The 20,377-nt window shown below is 41.5% G+C and overlaps 2 protein-coding genes across 3 annotated transcripts; one reads left to right on the forward strand and one right to left on the reverse strand.

Annotated features, from left to right (window-relative positions):
• The first annotated feature begins 637 nt into the window (after window positions 1–637).
• lamp1a (lysosomal associated membrane protein 1a) lies at window positions 638–8,104 on the forward strand. Its single transcript, XM_027009162.2, has 9 exons — window positions 638–979; window positions 2,579–2,694; window positions 3,239–3,455; window positions 3,815–3,976; window positions 4,246–4,448; window positions 4,570–4,692; window positions 4,773–4,839; window positions 5,113–5,280; window positions 5,935–8,104. Exons 1-9 carry the CDS (start codon window positions 928–930, stop codon window positions 6,072–6,074), a joined length of 1,248 nt encoding a protein of 415 aa, XP_026864963.2. The 5' UTR covers window positions 638–927; the 3' UTR covers window positions 6,075–8,104.
• Window positions 7,893–20,377, reverse strand: grtp1a (growth hormone regulated TBC protein 1a). 2 transcript variants are annotated; one of them, XM_027009176.2, is made up of 8 exons: window positions 19,221–20,377; window positions 15,748–15,899; window positions 15,100–15,258; window positions 14,729–14,853; window positions 12,641–12,737; window positions 11,264–11,436; window positions 10,852–11,037; window positions 7,893–9,366 (listed from the first exon to the last, which is right to left on the reverse strand). In XM_027009176.2, exons 1-8 carry the CDS (start codon window positions 19,307–19,309, stop codon window positions 9,274–9,276), a joined length of 1,074 nt encoding a protein of 357 aa, XP_026864977.1. In that variant the 5' UTR covers window positions 19,310–20,377; the 3' UTR covers window positions 7,893–9,273. The 2 variants fall into 2 exon arrangements, with proteins under 2 accessions (XP_026864977.1, XP_026864984.1); XM_027009183.2 differs by lacking the exon at window positions 19,221–20,377 and adding an exon at window positions 18,903–18,983.

Here is a 20,377-nt window from a genome sequence, read left to right on the forward strand (position 1 = left end):
TTTTAGAACAGACAGGAAAATGTGCTCTCCGTGTGTTAAAACAGAGTACCAACTAAAGCGAAAAGGTACATTCGTGACGAAGTTTAGATTGGCGCAATTATCGGCGCGGTAACAGTAGAGTGACAGTCATGCTTTTTTAACGCATACCACCGTGTCGTCTGAATTGCGTGACCTTAGAGAGTCAACTGTGGTGCCCCAAGATGTTCATCACGACATTCTTACAATGGCGATGAATTTACGTTGCCGTGATGAGAACGCGTGATTCGACACCAAGATGAGAAAGTGTCAGTCAGCTGACGACTCGGAAAACAGCCCGACTCACAGTCGCGCGGGACTCACAAGAACTGCACGTTGCGAAAGGTGCGTTGGGTTTGCGGAACCTCTGACGTGTGCAGCTTTTAAACTGGGTATTTCCTGACTCTCATTTATAGAGTATACCGAGGGAATAAACTTTGTTATTATTACAAAATCATTGAATCTTGCCTATTATTATCTGCGCTTTAAAATCTAGAAACAACAAGTACATATAGATGATTTGTTTTTTTATAAATCAGATTTGCAGTGTAAAAAAAGTCAACTCGACCTGGCGTGTGGCTCTGTCCTCACGTGACTCTCCTGGGTGGATCTAAAGTCTGTTTCACATGACTCGGAACATTCTCAGTGTTGATACTGAGGGCGTAAGTGGGCTTCGCTCTTGTCTGCAGTGCCGTTAACTTTTCTTGTACAAAAGGCCAGGACATTGAAATTTGAGGATTAAGTGATCAACGAAAGAAAATTTGGGGATATATAATCGACAAGGAAACCTGCACTAAGCTAGACCACAAGACGCACCGCCTGACTCCGGGACAAGGTGGTGCTTAAGAATTTACTGATCGCTGATCACGAATAGCTGTTCCGCGTGACTTATTTACAGTAACGACTCCAAACATGACCCAAAAACTACTACCGGCGATTTCGATTGCTTGTTTTGCTGTGCTAGGTAAGTAATGACGAGCGATTCTTGCCAAAATAAAGTAGCCCCATATACATTTATGGGAAAACAAACAAATTCGTTAAATAAATAGTCAAATGGTGAAGCACTAATTTCGTAATTGCGTTTTTTAATTACAATACCGGGCAGTTCTGTTCTGATCTTCAAGCGTGAAATGTCGCCTCACGAATCAGGCTCCGTGCAACAAACCAACCCATCCTTGATCGTAACTAATGCTTTCTCTCGTGGCGTTTTAAGGGCACAAATGAGCACGCATTTGCAGTTTTGTGTCTTCAAACTACGCCATAAGTGTTTGTATCCTTGCCAGAGCCCCACCAGTAGGCCTAACGTGCGGTAACAATTCGTGGCGTTAACTTATTAAACAAATCTCCATCCGTTTTGGGGGAAAAACAAAGCAAATCTCGTTCGTGCACACTGTGTGTGCGTCTCGATGCTGCTCCGTGTTTTGAGCGTCCGAGCAGGGCGCACCGGTCTGAGAAGCTGCCGGACGCGTTCGAGCCTTCCGAGCGCTCCATTGTTCTGGGTCGGGTCGCGTCACGTGACGCCGTGAGCACAGTGGCCTCTGTGTGCTGCTCTTCACCGGGCAAAGGCTTCGGTGTGGGTGACACCGACTGTTCGATAAATCGTGTTCTCTGTGCGCCAGAGGCTTTAGTCTTTAAATGCAGCTTTCTTTTCTTGGATCTCAAGACCAATGTGTGTTTGTTTTTGTGTTTCTTTGTTTTGTTTTGTTTTTATTTTTTTTAAAAAGCAACGATTTATTACCTAAAAGTCTGTATTTGGTTTAAGACTCCGTTGATTTTGCTTATTTTATTGCAACCATTTGAACAAACTCCACATCGGCTGATTGTATTAAGTAACAAACATTTTATTACATTATGTTAACAATATATTATGTTGTTCCGTGTCTTCTTTTTCATTCAGTAGTTGTAACATTTTTGGTTGTCATAAGATCTCACTGAAGCCGCGGGGCCCTTGGGGCAGCAGTCACGTGTCGCAAAGCTGCTCTTCGAGTTTCCCAGTTACGTTGTCGCTTCTGTTGTTTGTAATGTAACGCCGTCCGGGTGTTTTTAAATGTACACTGCCGGACTGGTTCAGGATTTCCTCATTCCCGGGTTACTGCATTCGTCGACACCTTAATAGTGACTTCTTTCTTCGTCTTAGACGTATTATACTTTATTATTGGCCTCTATTAATCTCATGACCTGGTGTTAATATGTTATTCCATATCGTTTCACTGCAAAACAGCTAGACAGCAAGGTGGGCATTTCACTCAGGGTACATTAATGGGTTGTGTGGCTAATATTACCGTGTTGAGGCGCCTAGTTTACGTTATTCCAAACCTGACTACTAAGGGTAATGTTTTTGGCTTTCAGCCTGAAATCCCAGTGTAACTGGAGAAAGTGAATTTCTATTTGGTTCGTTCAAAATCAAAGCGTTTAGCGCCATCTTGTGGTCACAAGCTGCAGTTCTTTAATATTTATCACTCCGTATCATGTCAATACAATTTTCTGTACTTTTTCAATGCATGGATTTGGTGTTTAAGTTGTGGAGCATAAAGGATCGATATTTGTGTGTCTTCTGTTGCAGGCTGGTTTGCTGTGGGACATGCTGTAATGTTTGAGGTGAAAGATGGAAATTCAACATGTATCAAAGCACAGCTCTCTGCCAACTTCTCCATTACATACCCAGTAACCAATGGAACGGTATGGTCTTAAATTATAAATCTGTACACTTGTTTTAACACTATATTTGAAACTGACATTCAATTAAACTTCTGCGCAATGGTCCAGAATGTCTAATTAAAAGACCGTTATTAGTAGTGATAATCTAAAGAGGTTCAACTATTTTTGCTAACTGTTAAATAACTGCCTGAATAACTATTTCTCCTACACACAATTTGTAATGTTGTTTGAAGCACCACAATTACATACTTAAATAGCATAAGTAAAACACATAAATAGCTATCGTAAAGTCTCTACAGATATTTGTAATCATTTACCAATACGTGCATAATAGTTCCTGCTGTCAACGTGAAGTTATAAATGGCTATATATGACTTACAAGGAAATTGCATGTAATGGTTTTCTAGTATTTCTGAGTGGAATCACACAGTTGTTGTAGGTGTATGGATGCTACACGTGGTCCTTTGTTTCACAAACTCAGTTGAAAACGCACACAGCGGTCTGTTTGTCATGGTTGAACGCACTGAGTTTCTTGATTGTGATATGCTGTCCATGGCACCTGCAGAACACAGTGACCGTGCCACTCCCATCCTCGGCAAAAGTGGGCAGTGGGAGCTCCTGCGGAGGGGCAGGGGTTTCCCCGGAGCTGCTGGCTGTCTTTGGTGAAGGCCATTCTCTGGGCCTGGTGTTCTCCCACAACCAACTCCTGTACCAAGTAGCCAACCTGAGCCTGAGCTACAACTTGAGCGACAGCGCTATCTTTCCTCGGTCTTCCAGCAAGGGTGAGAAACGCTCCAATCCTTTGTAGAATATAGTTAGAATTAAAATAGAATTGAGTAGAATTGTTTCTCTACGTTTTGAATTCAGAATTTTTAAATTGGCGTAGGGGTTGATTTTCTCTAAGAAGTGCAATTGTTAAGTTTGAGAGAGAGAGAGAGAGAGAGAGAATTGCATAGGACTGGCAATATAATGGTTGTTATAAACATTAATCTTAAATGCCAAAAAAATCAGAAATACTTAAATCTAGCTTCGTGAACAGAAAAAAAGATGTTTGAGTTTACTAGTTTAGGTCCAGGATTTATCTACAGGCCTACCAGTGTTTAAAAATTAAATTACATGGGAGCCCCTATTATTTGCCCAGATGTCATCACCATGGTGACAAACACTTCTGAGATCTCGGCGCAGCTGAACACCACCTACCGTTGTCTGAGCGCCACCATTGTCCATCTGGAGGCAGTCAACATCACCTTCTTTGATGTCAGGATGGAGGCCTACATGAGCAGTGCCAACCTCAGCACTGACGGTACCCATTTGTCTTAAATCACTGCAATTATTGCAACCCTGTCATAAGGATGTTACCTACATGACAGGCCAGTTATTATTTCCATGTATTTGGAGAATGAGTGTCATTGAGCTCTTAGTAAATTGGTTTTCTCATGCCTCAACAACGTAGAGACGACTATTACAAGCTTATCGTATTTTATTAATGAGCTGTTGTGAAATTTTTTTTGTGTAGTCACAGTCTAATTCATAGAACTACCGTATAATGTAAGTGTGTTTTGGCTCCTTCAGAGACTGTTTGTTCTGCTGATCAGCCCACCACCACCGTAGCACCCACGATATCACCCAGAACTACCCCAAGCCCCTCCCCTGTCCCCCCCGGCAACCCAGAGCCTGGGAACTACAGCATCATTGGTACCAATGGAACCGTTTGCCTTCTGGCCAGAATGGGTCTGCAGCTTAATGTAACATACTACTCCAAGTCCCAGAACAAGGTAAAGACGTGTGTGGCATGACCAAGGAGTCATATGCGCACGCTCAGACAACTCAGTACCAGCTTTGGCGTTCCAGTGTGGATGTGTTGTCGCTAAGCTTTGACTGTTCATAATTTCCCAGACTGTTCAGAGCATAATGAACTTGGAGCCCAATAATACATCAGCTTCGGGGTCATGTGACTCCACAGCCGCAACTCTACTATTGACAGAGGGGCTCACCAACCTCAGCTTCACATTCACACTGGTGAGGATGACACATGCTCACAAACACGTCCTCTGTAGTCGCTCCTGGATTCCTGTTGTATTTCTTCTTTATTCCCACAGAATACCACCACCAGTAAATACTACCTCAGTGCTCTAAATTTGTCTGCTGCCTGGCCTGACTTGACAGGTAAGCGACACGCCCCCCAGGACTCGCATGACCTGTAAAAGTACTGTTCTGAAATATTACAGCAGTGTCGTGTTCCCGCTATTGTCCAATAGCTCTAATAATAAAGTTTCACTTCCCTTAACTGTAGGTTCACAACACATTTAAAATTTTACGGTAGTGTCTATTTTTATTTAGTTTGTAACTGTGCCAGCTTCCCATAAGAATTCTAATTAAATTACTGTGTGTGTGTGTGTGTGTGTGTGTGTGTGTGTGTGCCTTTGCCATTCTCTCCAGTTTCATTGATCATAAGCAACAGCACTCTAGACTACCTGCAAGGCACTCTGGGTCATTCATACATGTGCTCCACTGAACAGATCATTTTTGTGTCAAATAATTTTTCCCTCAACACCTTCAAAGTGTGGGTGCAACCCTTTGGGGTCAAAGACAACCAATATGGATCAGGTACAGTGATCCTGCTACCACTACTCCATATGTTGCAGTCAGTCTTAAGCAGGAACTTTTAGCCTAGGAACTAATCCTTATTAACTTTGACCTCCCTTCCAGTAGGAACCATTAGTTAATCTACAGTCATGCACTGAGCTGCTGTAAAACCTAGCGTGAACACTGGATAATGTACTTATTGTGTCATTACTAGAGGGTGAAAGGGAGTGAAAGATGAGGCAACAGTTTATGGCTCATTGTGAATTTCCCAGAAATATTGTCTGCCATCACACTCAGAGGAAGTTATAATGCAGTTCCCAGTGTGCATTGGTGTAAAGAGGATCATACTCATGTCCATATTTTCAAACTGCACATGTACAGGACAGTGTGTCAAGGTCAAAAGATCAGGAAAAATACCACCAGTTTTTTATCAGACAGTTTCTCATCTCATCAGTAGTGTTGTAATATAAGTGTAGAATGGGAAAATTAATATTTAATAAGTAATAGAAATTAAGTCTACTGGTATACTATGATGTTCCACAGACAGGAAAGTGCACATTGCAAACATCCCAGTAAACAATACCCAGATATCAGTACCTTGACTGAGTTATCTGACTCCATAGTCGAATGGTTCTCATCTTTGTTCATTCTCTTTCTCTCCACCTCACTCCACAGCCGACGTGTGCTCAATGGATCAGGAGAGTGTGCTCATCCCCATAATTGTGGGCGCAGCCTTGGCTGGCCTCGTGGTCATAGTCCTCATAGCCTACCTCATCGGCAGGAGGAGGAGTCACGCTGGCTACCAGACCATCTGAGCTCCAGTGGCGTTCCTACTACTATGGGCACCAGTCAAGACCTCTGTCTGGCTCTCATGTACAGGGGAAGGCCATCGCTACTATTGATTGGCTGGGACTGTGCTGACAAGACTGGTGTGTGTGTGTTTGTGTGTGGGTGTGTGTGCGTGTATGAGTGTGAGTACCTTGCTGCCTGTCGTTGAACTTTTCCCATTTGCGCCCCCATGGCCTTTGGGTAAACTGAATGTTACTAACAGCTCTGTTTCCAGCCATGTGAACCCAGCCATTTTGTAAATTACATTCACTTCTAGGAGTTCAAATGGCATCCTGTTTATTGGTCAACTCTGTTCTTTTTACAAACATTTTCACCATGTCTTTAACTTTTAAGGAGAATTTTTTTTGAGAATTGATGTTGTGTAAATAGGTATTCTAACATTTAAGTTATAAAATGACTAAGGTTTTTTTTCTTGCCAGAGAGGGACAGTGTGGCTTAATTCAAGGTACCCCAGTCCAGTCTCCTGTTTGTCACTCCCAGAAACCCTAAACTGGTTTTACACAGCATTAGATCATTTTAACATTTACATTGTACATGAGCTTTGAGTGCTGTTATAGAACTGTGGCTCAGGACTGGGAATTCTTGTGTTCATTTAGTGTCATTCTCAGTCTGACCCACTATCCAATCTTGATCTAATCCAGTCAGTCATGAGAATGAGGCACAGGTTTTAGGTGAAGCAAAAAGCTTTTTGGGCACGAGCACAGCGTGTCTGGGTGTGAACGTCCACGTAAGGAGAAGAGACAAAACAAGCAGTCAAGATGGGGAATGGCATCAATAAAAAGTGAAGCCCCTTTGCTAGTGTTTTCCCTCAATATTGAGCTGAAGTGAGGGCTTGTGTCTGGTCTCTCCATTCCTGCATCGCATGCAGGAAATCCCTCTCAAGACTCTGAAGACTCGGGTTCATGGAAAATGTGCAGAGATCCAAGGAGTCTGTGTGCTGCCCCTTGAAAGCATTCAGTAAGGCCTTCACCCCCAGTTCAAGCCAATGAGCATGGCACACTAGATGTAGCAGGTTGTTAACACCATAGATCCATGCATACTTCTCATGAAGATAATTGCAATTTTCAGTTATTTGGCTGATTATTAAATGCTAAAACAACCACCGCCTACGTCTGAGACATCCAAAGTGTGCCCTTTGCATGTATTTTTACGTAGGCTATTCCAAACCAAAGACATTTTGCTCAGTCAATATTCAGTTATCCGCTGTGTGTTTGGGCCTTGAACAGATTAGGAGGGAGTAAACGTGAGTTGTTGTGGACAAGATTGCATGGTTAAATACTTGTGTTAATTTTGCTTTCCCCTCTTTGGCTTTCTTTTTGGTGGAGGCCATTTTTACTGTACTGAAGACTCTCTAGTTAAAAGGGAAAATTCTGGACACAACTATCATTATCTGCACACCTACTAAGGTGATTTATGTTATGACCTTTTTGTTCATGTATCCATGGAGATGTGCTTCTCTGGGATGCATACTCAGCACTACACAGCAGTTTTAAACTGTCAAGTTTCGGAGGAGGGAAACTAAATGAGACTGCCAAGGGTTCTCTTAAAGGACAGCAAGCTCTCAAGTTTCATCAGCAGTTTAAAACTTAACCTATTCAGAAGATGTACGTTTGACATGGAGACACTCTTGGCCATCAGGTTTTGTAATATAATGGGATGCTGCACCACTCTGTGTACTGTGAGTGTGCTAGAATTATGTTATGGAGGTGTTATAATTTGTTACAGCCCATAAATCTTTTCTCTGAGAAAACAGATTAATAGAAGTCAGTGTAAACTATGTACTGTTTTTTTTTTTCTTTTTAATGCTGATATCTTGTTTTATCACAGCTTATTTGATAAGGTGTGAATCTATAAGCCTTCAAAACATGCCAGTGCATCCAATCCCTTCTGGTTGGTGTTTTGTTCATATAAATTGCAGTGATTTGAGCTCTTACTTTTGTAGAGAATGTTTTTTTTTAATGCATCTGGGTTAGGTCAATAAAAGAAATTCAACACATTTTTCCTCCTGTTCCATAATTACAGAAATTACAATGGTTTCACAAACATTTGAGCTACATTTCAGTTGCATCACACCTTAATCACCTGCATTGCATAATAAAATCTACCAGTACATAGGTAGTGTAGAACAAATACATTAAATCAGGACCAGTTTGCCTTTTGAATGTACAGAGATCCATTGGGATGTACAGGAAACAGCTAGCTGATCCTTAGCCAATTAGCTAAGATATTTAATATGTAAGTCACTGTTAGATTTTTCTTGACAGTAGAAAAAAATTGACCTTTTATAGTAATTGGAAGTTGCAGCAATTACCTTGAAGGCTGTAGAGGTATAACATTTTAATTCCAGCAGTTGTTTTCAAATAAACTCTTATCATTGCAGTGTTTAGCTGATTTTTACACATTAAATGGATGAGATTTCTGAACAACACAAACAACCTGGTAATTCATGACTTGTATAGGTTACATGAGCTTGTTGATGCCAACTATATGTATAATCTGTAGTGAGAAATGCTGAACAAGTACCAAGACTTGTTAAGCTCAAACATGGAGGGAAATCTCAGATAAAAGCCCTTGAACATCAACCTGTAGTGCACAACAAAGTAGAATGAACCTTCATTTCTCTGGTTTTGCAAAAGTCTTCAAAATTCCATAGACTCCAAAAGTGTCTATCAGGAGAAATTTCCAAAGTAACTAAAAGGTGTACAACCCTTAAGGAAGGGGGAAAAAAAGAAATCGCTACATCAAGCTCAAACCTTTAAGACTTCACCACGCAAAAGGTCACTGGGATTAGGCTGCCTTTACTGACTGCATTTCCCATATGCAAAAACTAGACCACATTTAGTTGCTGAACATTGCACAGAGATGGCATTATTAGAGTGGATACACATTCACTAAAAATAAGCACATATGCCCTGTACCTCCATCTGAATGCTGTACAAAATTCAGTCCCATGTAATGTGGCCCTATTTGCTCATTATAGTGTAATTCTCTACACAGGTTCTATTTAGAAATGTAAGAAAAATAGTTTCCTATATGTTCATCTTCATAGATAAACCCCAGCAGGTTCTAAATAGTCTGGTATCAGAAAACAAAGGAAAGTGCAAATAATAGGCTGGAATGTTTGGAGCACTTGAGGGGCGGGGCTAGGCCAGCATGGGGGCAGGGTCAAGATTCTTCAACCATAATCCGTGCTCGACATGCCCCCCGAATCTTGATGATCGTTGCCATGGAGAGGCTTCCAGGTTCTTTGAAGATTTTCTAACAACAAAAAGAGAACAACACAATTTATAAAATACACAAGATGAGAGAAATCTGGAGTGCAATCATCTTGACATTCAGAACTATTGTGGCACGTAGGACTGATGATTCTGTGGGCCACCCCTGTGTAAAGGGGGCGCAGAGAAAGCAAAACAAGAGGACCAGTGGCATGGTGCTTGGCCCAAACTCTGCGCTACCCACATAGACCGTTCACTGGAACTTCTGACACATGGACGTTTTTGCTTTCAACACTCGAAACCTTTTCCAGGAAAACTGTGGGAATGTTATTGTGGCCAACTTAATCATATGATGAGAAAAAAAAAAGTAAACTGTCAACTTGTGTGTGTTGCAGTTGCAGTCAGAAAAGCCAATGAGTCTTCTCTGTACATGCGTTTGCCTGCCAGGCAAATAGAAACACCCACCCTTTACCTACACACACTGGCCATTTTGTTGTGTAAATCTCTTAATGGTACATATTGAAATCTTTTATACACTTTAGCCCATCTTTTACACACGAAGTCAAAATCCCCAGTTACCCTTTCATCACTGATCTGTCTTGTCCACGGGACAAGGCCATTGCTGGCCGGACACTATTATTAGCATAACTGTTAGAATAATTGTTGACCTTTTACTAATAATTGTTGTTAGCACAGGTACTGAGAGTGATGCATCACCCATAAACATCCAGTCAGCTAAGGTCACCAACTATCGATGGAGGACTAGAAAATGGCAGTGCTAAATTATGCACAACAAAAAAAAAAGGGCTTTCTCTTAGGAAAATAAATCTACTTTCTCTTCCACAGAAATGCCATGTGATAGAAAAAAAAATGAAGACTTCTGAACAAGAATGCCACCTGAGAAAAAAAGACCACCAACATCTGAGATTATCTGACCCTTCTTGAATTTCAGTAGAGATCTCAACAAAGACACACAGTTTTCTGTTCTGCCACAAGGCCAACTTGCATAATTATATTTAAAAAGAACAAAACACTAACTGTTGGTCTACTTTTCACACTTCACTTACAAGATTTAGCTGATGCTTTTATCCAAAGCGATTTACAATTCTGACAACTTGAGCAATTGAGGCTTAAGGGCCTTGCTCAGGGGCCCAACAGTGGCAGGGTTTGAACCAGCAATCTTCCGATTACAAATTACATAATACATACTGTAGGTTTTTTAACAGTTATTGTAGATAGATGTAAATGCATTTTTTGTATGTTAAATGAATTATATTGCAAGGTGATTTAGGCTACTTTACACTGCCACTGCCCCACAGAAAGAAAAGAATCAATCATTCTTGTAACAGATTAAAGTAAGACAATAAAGATCTCCAAAATAAGATCTAAATGAGATGCAAGTTAGATTCAACTATGTTTGCTGAGCAGTACAATTTTCCTATGGGCTGACTCACTGCAAATCTACAAGGTTTTTAACGTAAATGGTGTTATTGACTAATTGACTGATGAGTGCACATATGAGTCCAACCTCCATAAAAGTGTGGCAGTCCTCCACAAAGGCACCCTTGGTGATTTGCTTGAAGCGATCACAGATGTCTGGAAGGTTCTGTGCCTGCAGGATATAGGCCTGGTTGTGGCGTATCAGGGTGAGCGCCACACGGAACAGGATCTTGGAGCCCTCATAGAACAAGCAGTCCCAGATCCGCAAAACCGTCTTGGATAAACACAGAGAAATGTCACTGGGACCTATGATACAGGACTTTCAGGGGAGGTCTTATGTGGGACAAGCCTGGTTTAAAGCCCCAGGACTGACTCCCCCGGTCAGAGTCTCCCAATGTCCCATGGCATTCTCCTCAAAGGACATTTCTGTCTTAATTATTACTTTGCTACCTTTCACCATTGTCATGTAAGCACTCTGGACATGGTAGTCACTGTCTCACCTCCACAGGGAGGATATCGATGAAGAGGCAGATGAACCAGCGTGATACCACCAGCGTCCACATAACGTTGTGCTCAACCATGGCACGCCACACGGTGGGCACCTTGGCCTTCACCAGCTCACCCAACACCTCCTGGTCTGTCTTCAAACCCAGCATGGCCAGTGTGTAGTAATCTAAGAAATTAGAGGTAGCCCAAGAGAGAGCCCAAGAGGTCAAGTTTTGGCTCTTATTTGCATAACAATTCATATTTTAAGTGATGGGAAGAAAAGCCAGTGCAACTTCAAAATCTCAAAATGATTGTTTAAAGTGTATGAAGTCCTCATAAATGGCCAACTGAAGGAGCAGCACAGAGAAGGAGTTCAGGACACTCCTGCCTTAAACTGTTCATAGAGGATTGGAAACAGATGCATGGATTTTCTCCAGAGTCTACCAATATATACCATGAATGCCCTTGGACATTCCACAGTCCGGCATGGCCGCTCACTCTGGCCAGATGCACCAGTAGAATAGTGGTACTGAGGTCACACTCACATACTTACTGCAGTGGGATCTTCAAACTAGGACAATGGTTTTAAAAAGAAAATACAATATTAATTCAATACTTGTAAATGATATACACTTGTATTTTTTTCCCTCATGGGGAAAAAAGAGCTAAATATGGGAAAGGAAATCAATGTGGATCAGAGGACGAGCACTTTCTCTGAGGGCAGCTTTAGATGTGCCCCTGCCACTGGGGTGTGGCTCAAGTCTAACAGTCTTGCTGCAGATCAGAATCATGTGACCCATGTGAAGGTTTATTCATAGCCCATCAGGCGAGAGGAGGGGCTTAAAATAGCTCTGACAGAGTCTCCTAAACCAACACAGGTTGACTCTCATGCATTCATAGCCTCAGCTGCTGTTAAATATACCACAAGCATACAGTTACAGAGGAAGAAGTTGACGACTCCAGCATAGGTAACCTATAAAAGCTCTTAATGTGGTGAGATACACACAGACTTCATAAACGTTCTGCACTCTAAATATAATTTAATTTGTTGATTCATATGACTACAGGAATACAAATATGATAGCATCACACTTTCATTACAGTGAGGTACTCACTGTGCACTATAGCCGTACCTAATAAACTGTTATAGCAGTCAACTGCAAATTATAATCCACACATTTTCAGAACTCCTTTTGCGTTTAGAAGTCACTTGAGTGTAACTTGTCATATAGTTTCCAGCTGTGTTTCCACACATGAAAGAAGTTAACTACTGAAACAGGGATTAAAATTTATTATTTGAGTTTACATGTATAGAGTGTATACATCCTTTAGTAACCTTATTGCACTAACAACAAACGTGCCTACATTCCACCAGAACAAATTACACAAACCTGGCAGTATCCTGCCTAGAAGGGCCTCCATCAACCAGAAGGACTTCTCTTCATCTTTGGTGATAATGATGAGATACCCAGCAATGAAGTTCATACCCTGCAAGAGTGTGGATTAAGAAGGTGAAGAGTGTGGATTAAGAAGGGGCCAGAAACAGTCCGATAGAAATGAGCCCCATTCAGACCAGGAACAGCAAGCACCACAGCCCATGACACAATAAAGGAATCTACCTTTGATGCAATGTTTAGCACAGTGAAAAACTATGGTTACAACAGCCTAGGTGGCACGCAACAAATTTGTGAATTTATTTGCATTGGAAATTAGACGTTGGGCATCTCTGAAAAGTTTATATTGTCAAGAAAGAAAAAAAAAAAAAAAAAAGATATATTTTCCTCTTGTGGAGGAGAATATGATCATAAACCACACCAGATTCACTACACTCCCTGCACAAGACACGACAGCACTCAACCAGAAAGCTGAGCACGGCAGGCTTTAAAGGGGACGCGTTATGAAAAATATACTTTTTCAGTGCTAGCGCACATACATTTGGGTATCTGGAGTGCCTACCAACCCACAAACTGTGAAATAAGACAAACCAGGCAGGTTTTGTGGTCTGCCTATGTCAGAGAATGAGATTAAAAAAACGGTTTATATTTGGTTCCCTTAGACGCGTCAATAAGAGCTAAGGACACTGCAAACTGACACAAACACAAACACACCAAACGGACTACAGCTGATGAGCAACACACACATACAATCTGCACCTGCACAAAAGAAAATAACTCAAAAGGACATCACTGCTTCACAAAAGGTGCAGGCTTCTTTTAACGAGTGTATTAAATTCTGAGTAATTCCCATTTCTTCTTCAGTATCTTCCTTCCCTAAAATTGCATATGGTAACATCAAGGTAATGACAAATATTCCACCTGCTCTCTAGACAGTTAGCACAACAAAATTCCTTTCCATGTAGCAAAATATGTTAGCCTATCACATTACCTCAGTAGACAAAGCAACAATGCGACAAAAACCCTTGCAGACATGCAGTTTATGTCTATATTATTATGTCTGAGTGAATTTTAGAATGAACAGCCAATCAGAAAACTCTTCCTCACGTACCTGTATGTGTGCTAACCACTTTGTGTCTGCTTTTCCAACTTGGGTCAGTAAAACGCAGGACTGGCAATGAAACATTTAATAAAAGCAGGATCAGTACCAACTGTCAACTGTCAAATTTGTTGATGAGGGAAATGTAAGCAATTATGATAACTCCTTGGCCACGTAGCACTAACACTAACTGTTACATAATATATGCAATTTTCTATAAAGTTATTGGTGTTACTTGCTGTGGGGTCCACAATAACAATAACACTATTAGTGTTATTATTAGTGTCTTGTTAGTTGAGTGTCTGTAAGATGCGTTCCACTAAGTTAATCAGGGGTTAACGACATTAGCATGTTGTTCTAGGGGAAAATATGCTCTACATCCATCCATAATTTGGTAAATTAGGCATGCTTTGCAGTATGTAGGTATGCATGTTAGGGGGTGTGTAGCTGCTAGAATCGGTAGAAAGTGGACCTCAGAGCAAACACTGAGAGCAAGCATATAGGTGTATGCTTGCTCTGCTATGTTTTCTCTGGCAGCCGTGGGTTCATGCTCAACAAATGTAATGGTAACATGAACCTACTCGTATCAGTACACCCTGCCAGTGTGGTGGGGGGAGCACAGACCTTCTCTGCTTTAAGGACTATAAAGATAAGCCAATAAGTACTTTGGCGATAACTCATTATCATTTAAAGGAATAGGCACTCAAACTAGCCATTCTGAACATTGCTGTTAAGACAGGAGGAGAAGGATACTGTACTGCTTAATTCTTGTAGTGTTTTGACTAAAGCTTTTCATGACATTTCATTAAGGGAATTCTGTTAACTTGTGAATAGGTGGTATATTAGTTCCAGAGCTTCAAAAGGTTATCCATCACCAATACTTTCAGTACTACTCTTGAGAACAAGTCATGCACACTCTGTGCAGCCAGCAGTGGGAGAGTTTTCCCTAGCTCAGCAATGTTTGAAATGTGTGGATCAAAGTTTACCTGACAATACCCCACATCCTTGTTGTGGTGCCCATATGCTAGCAGTACGTTATACAGGACCTTCTGCAGACAAGGGTCAGCCGTCTTGCGGAACTGGACATTGTCCGGGAAGGTCCTGTGCAAATCTGTAGGCAAATATGTGCTGCACTATAAAAATGATCCCGTCTTAATCCAAGGCTAATGCTAATGATGACTGAAGGTGAATAGTCACCCATTAGTGTTATACAAATTCCATCATGCTAACTAGTGGTCATTAAACACTTGTTACATTAGAATCTTTTGACAGAACCATGCCTTTAAAAACAAACATTCAAGGGTAAAATCAAACAGCAGTGAGCTCAAATTTCCCTGCAAGGAGTAGGCATGCAAACCTGTATGGATGGCCTCCATCAGCTTTGGGTCATGCTGGGCCTGGAGCAAGGACTGGTAATAGCCTGGGTTCTTCTCCATTTGCTCCTGGGAGCCACTCACTGCCATCCAGATTGAGGCGCGGTGCTCATTCGGGACTCCCTTGCGAATATAGCGCTTTACTGTGGAATAGGGGCACACGGCATCACAGCTGAAGGACTTCAGAACATGACAAATGGAGTAAGATGGTCTGGGGAAGGGGGAATACTACATACACATCAACGGTACTCCAGCACAAGAACTGAGACATTAGGCTCTATGACAATGGTCTCACTCCTTTGGACTCCATGCTCTACACATCTGCAGTTTCCCTGTTCTGACACACTCATCTCATTTGATTTACTTAATACCAAATTCTTCATGAGTTGGATCAGGCGAGTTAGAGCAGTAAATGCACCATAAGAAAGCAGAACTGGAACCATGAACTACAGCTCTAAGTCAAGAAAAGATTTCAATGTTCTGATTCAAAATGAGTTAGGACCAAATATATAGAACTTGCATTCATATAAATACATTGTGTGTGTATGTGTGTGTGTGTGTGTGTGTGTGTGTGTGTGTGTGTGTGTGTGTGTGTGTGTGTGTACGTGTTTGAAGATGCGGCTCACACTCACCCTTCACATTCCTCTCGACCTGGCTTTTCCCATGTAGAAGTTTGGACCACTTGATGGACCTTCTGGTGAGCACAACCAAGTACTCGGACATGAACTCTTCATAAGACTCGTAATCGAAGTCATCAGACCTCTTAAACCCATATGGGTCCACACTGGAGAGACAGGGACACTGCTAAGGGCGGGTGCAAGGAGGAATGAAGGCATCTATGTGAACGAATTAGGCAGTTTAGAGCCACAGGTGCAGTGTCACAAAGACAGCTTGAGATCACGAACTTGATTTTTGAGATCAAACCAACCAAGAGTTGGGAAGGCAACACAATGAACAAAACTGGAATGGGCCTGGCTGGTTATGCAGCATCTGTTTCTCTTTTTCGCGTTCATTCACACACATACAAACTGACACAAAAACACAAAGAAAGGAAATTTTCTCTGCCTGTGGACTGCTGACACCCATCTCAGATAATGTTTTCAGGGGCTAGGATTATATTCAGTAATTTATCATGGGTCTTAATCTTATGACAGTTTATAAGGGCAAGCTGGCAAGTGCGAGTTGAGCTTTAAACTGTAGAAAATATATTCATTATTAAAAGTCCAGAGAAATATGTCTGATAATGGTGGCATATAAAATAAATTTGCATCTACCTAGGTAGCATGAGTAGACATGCAGGAAAAGAACCTGTTTTTGCCTTTTGTTAGTGGACTGCAGGAACCAAACACAGACATTAAAAAATGCTTCACGTGGGCAAAAAGCCACGTAAGTACATAATGTAGTCATTAGTACTTTAACACTATTCCAGCATGGCTACACATCCCAAAACTTCCTGTTCATTTATAATAGGAAGCACTGATTGTGTCATATGCAGCTGCGCAGTACATGATGGAAGCACTGTGTCAAAACATGGGATTGCCGCACAGTGAGAAGCTGAGCCCAGTTTAACTTTATGCAAATGAACCAAACAAAGGTAAGTTTACCCAATCAGAAACTGTGTTTTTGTGAAGTTTCCTACAACTGAATACATGAAAATTTAACTCATCTTATCAAAAGTGCTGTGTCAATAATTAGTATATATCAGTAGTGTCCCATTCATCTCCTTTAACGTGACATACAGAGTCAGTGAGCAAAGAAGTTTTGTGTAGGCAGAAAAGTGCTATAATCGCCTTATATTTTTACCACTGTGCTTCAAGGATAAGGATGCAAACTACCAGTGTTTATTCACAAGGGATGTCCCTCCAAAATTCCAAACCCGATTGGGAAGCAACCCCAATGGGTTCCAACATCTTGTCTTAGCAAAACACGGTCCATAGGCTGCCAGTGACAATTTTTTTGAGGGGGGAGGTTGGGGGTTTAGAGGCGAGTGTTAACAGGCGTAACCGCACCAGAACAGTATAAACGTACCACAACAATAGAAGCAGAACTAAACAGTTTCAGTCACCTTTAACATTTAGCTAACTCATGTTAGTGGGACAAGTGACCACAAAGATGACTACATGTGTTAATCCATTGAGGTACTGATAAGTTTTATCTATAAATATGAGCTTCACTGTGAGATTCATTGGTCCATGCAGACTGCATAGGACTAATGAAGTACTTCCCATATTGCCATGCTGTGTACCTAATTATGAGAAATTGAAGGAATGGGGAAAATGAGTGTTCGGGGGAGTAATGAATTACATTAAAATAAATTACATTCAGTGTTTATGAGTCACTGAAAAAATATTGCATCTGGGAACATTATTTTATAGTTATGCAACATGAAACCCAAAAGCACCCTAAGGCAAGCAGACAATAACATTTTTTTTACCAAAAGTTATTTGTTATTAAAAACAAACATAAAACACAACCTTTGATGAAGGCTCATGAAAGAACTTTTGATTTTAAGTTCCAAGAATGTTTTAGGAATGCCAACTAACATCAACAAATGTTAACCTAAATACAGTGTTGCCAGAACATTATGAAAATGTTATCCCAAAAATTAGAAAACATGTTAAGTGCATGTTCTGTGTAATAGCCGTGTTGGGAGTCTCCACTCTGTCACTACTCATCTCACTTCTTCTGCGCTATTCCAAGTTTCACCAGCACTGCACAAGGGTTGTCGATAGAGTGTGGCATTGGGATAAAAGGATCACCTTAGCTCACCCAGCATCTGCCACGTTCCAGGGTTAGCGGTGCCAACTGCTTCGTGTAATGTTATAGGGTCTCTGGAATAAAAGTGCTCAGGTGTAAGCATGGGTAGATCCACCTTCCAGCGATCTCTGCCCTGCGCATCTCCAACCCTCATCAATGATTTACTCCTTTCATCCCAGGACATCTCTGGGTGGAGGAGCAGTGGCAGGGACATCTCCCTATCACCCTCTTCGGCTGACCCTGGGATTTGAACTTTTTCCCCCACTCCTCGTCCTTTCTAATGAACCAAAACCAGAAACTCCCTCGTTCTGCCTCCTCTGTAGAGTCTTATGCTTCTGTGGCTAAATGATGCTGTTCTTCTTTGGGATAACTGGCGTATGCCTGCCTCACTAAGCTGTGCAGTTTGGCAGACAGCACCACTGCCTCCTTCTCCTTCTCCACACGTATGTATTCCTGCAGGCTGGACACATTCCAAATGGGACGAATTTAATTCCAAACAGGCTGGTCTTAACTCTTAACTCTTACGAGGTATCTAACAGGAACTTTCTCAGGAGACACACACTCGCTGACACCAGCATGTCTACTCTGGAGGCAGAAAACACACTTTTGCTACTCTTGTAGCATCAGCAGAGAGAGCAGGAACATTGCACACAACATTAATAACGGTCTACTTCTCCATTTTTCAGTGTCTGGCTGAATCTTTGCTTAACATTATATAGTCCATTATAAATGTTTAAAAAGTAATCAATTTATTTATTTATTTAATTTTTTTAAACGCATTTACGTGTTGTTTTGTGAGAAGACAGAACAAGCAGAATTCCTGCAGTAAGTGTGAAGGCGACGACAAAAACAGCCTTAGCCATAGTCTTTTTATTTGCATAGTTTCCTGCAGAGGTAGTACCAGCAATACTAAATTACTTTTACACAATACGGTTAGTACATGCACTTACCATCTGTCTAGGCCTAAGAAGAAAAGACTGAAGCCCAAGGGTTAGTCATTCCACGACCAACAACAAAATATTCAACATACCGTGAAAACACGCGAGCTGTCCGTTCAGATAAATCTTTTCACATTCAGAAAGACTAGATAATTAAGACACTGTGACAAAAGCAATGGACTTGGGAAACTAAAGGAAACTGATACGTGCGTGACTAAATCTTTATGCAGTTGTGAGTGATTCTGTGAATAATTAATATAAACATTCAGCGTCATGTGCAAAGCGCTCTAGCATACCGCATAGGGATGGGGGCAATGTACAGATGGGAAAAAAACATTCGTGTTAAATAGTAATATTAAAGAATGAATAGTCAAGCATCTTTAAAACGAAATAAAGTAATAATAGTTTACCTAGAAACTCTTTCTTTCGCCGTGCTAGGTACATTGACGCGAAGCTGTGGCTGATGGTATGAATGGGTCCCGTTCCATTTCTTGTCCATTGTGAACTCGCAGGTTATTTACCGGCAGATCACGATACGCTGCTTTCCTGAGTGCATATTTACGATAGGCTCCAAGTCCAAAAATCAAGTTCATAAATTTTCAGCTCCTGCCGGGAACACGAGCTACTCCAGTCAGTATTAGTACCATGAATGAACAGCAAAAGTCCAAAGAAAGCATCGAGCTTATGTGTACGTAACCAACAGTGTTAGAAATGTAACAGTAAACACCAGGTCTTTTTCTGCTGAACTCACGTCATCATCAAACAGCCAATTTGACAGCTACGATAAAAGTAAATACTGAAAACCCTTCCACGTTACCACAGACTTGGTAAGCTATGCTAGACAGACGATATCTTATAGCTTACACTTGGCCACGTCTGGTCACCGAGGTGCAGTCTTTCGCAACTGGTTTTATAACATTTAACTTTTAGTTAATTAATATATCCAGTCGGGCGGGCATTCAACCCGCATTTTACCACGTCATTCGTTGGTTCCCCCGTTTCACACTCTTCGTAAAGCAACATGCTCGATGAATTCTCGGGAGCTCAAGGGCAGACGCCGATCAAGCTGGAGGCGGAACAGCCCGAGAGCCCTCACTGCCACGCGGCGCCCCCACTTACCAGGGCTACCGGCTTTTCGCAGGACTTCTGCACTCTACACCACGCCCTTAAACAGGTGTACTTACGGTGATCCTCCAGCAGCTAAGGGCAAGTACGTAGGCGAGGTTATTATTTTCGCTGCCATACTTAGTCCGTCTTACAGAATTTGTAAAACCTTCTTTAAAACCGTTTATTAGGCTGCCTGCTTATTATTCCTTTGAATATTCACGAACGTGGTCCCTAGTCCCAATTTTCTTATGGTTATGCATATTTCATTTTCACTCCAATTCCATGAGACGTTTCTTGCCTGGGATGTCTGTTGTCCCAGTCACGCTAAACCCCGTCTCCTCCGAGCTTTGCTAGGGCAACAGTGGTTGAAAGTGGATTAGCATCGTACCCATCAGTACGTCACCGTGACGCTTCGTGGCTCTCGCTTTTTTTGCCTCATGGCCAAAAATAAAAATAAAGA

Source organism: Electrophorus electricus, chromosome 16, assembly GCF_013358815.1.
Source record: "Electrophorus electricus isolate fEleEle1 chromosome 16, fEleEle1.pri, whole genome shotgun sequence".
Lineage (NCBI taxonomy): Eukaryota > Metazoa > Chordata > Actinopteri > Gymnotiformes > Gymnotidae > Electrophorus > Electrophorus electricus.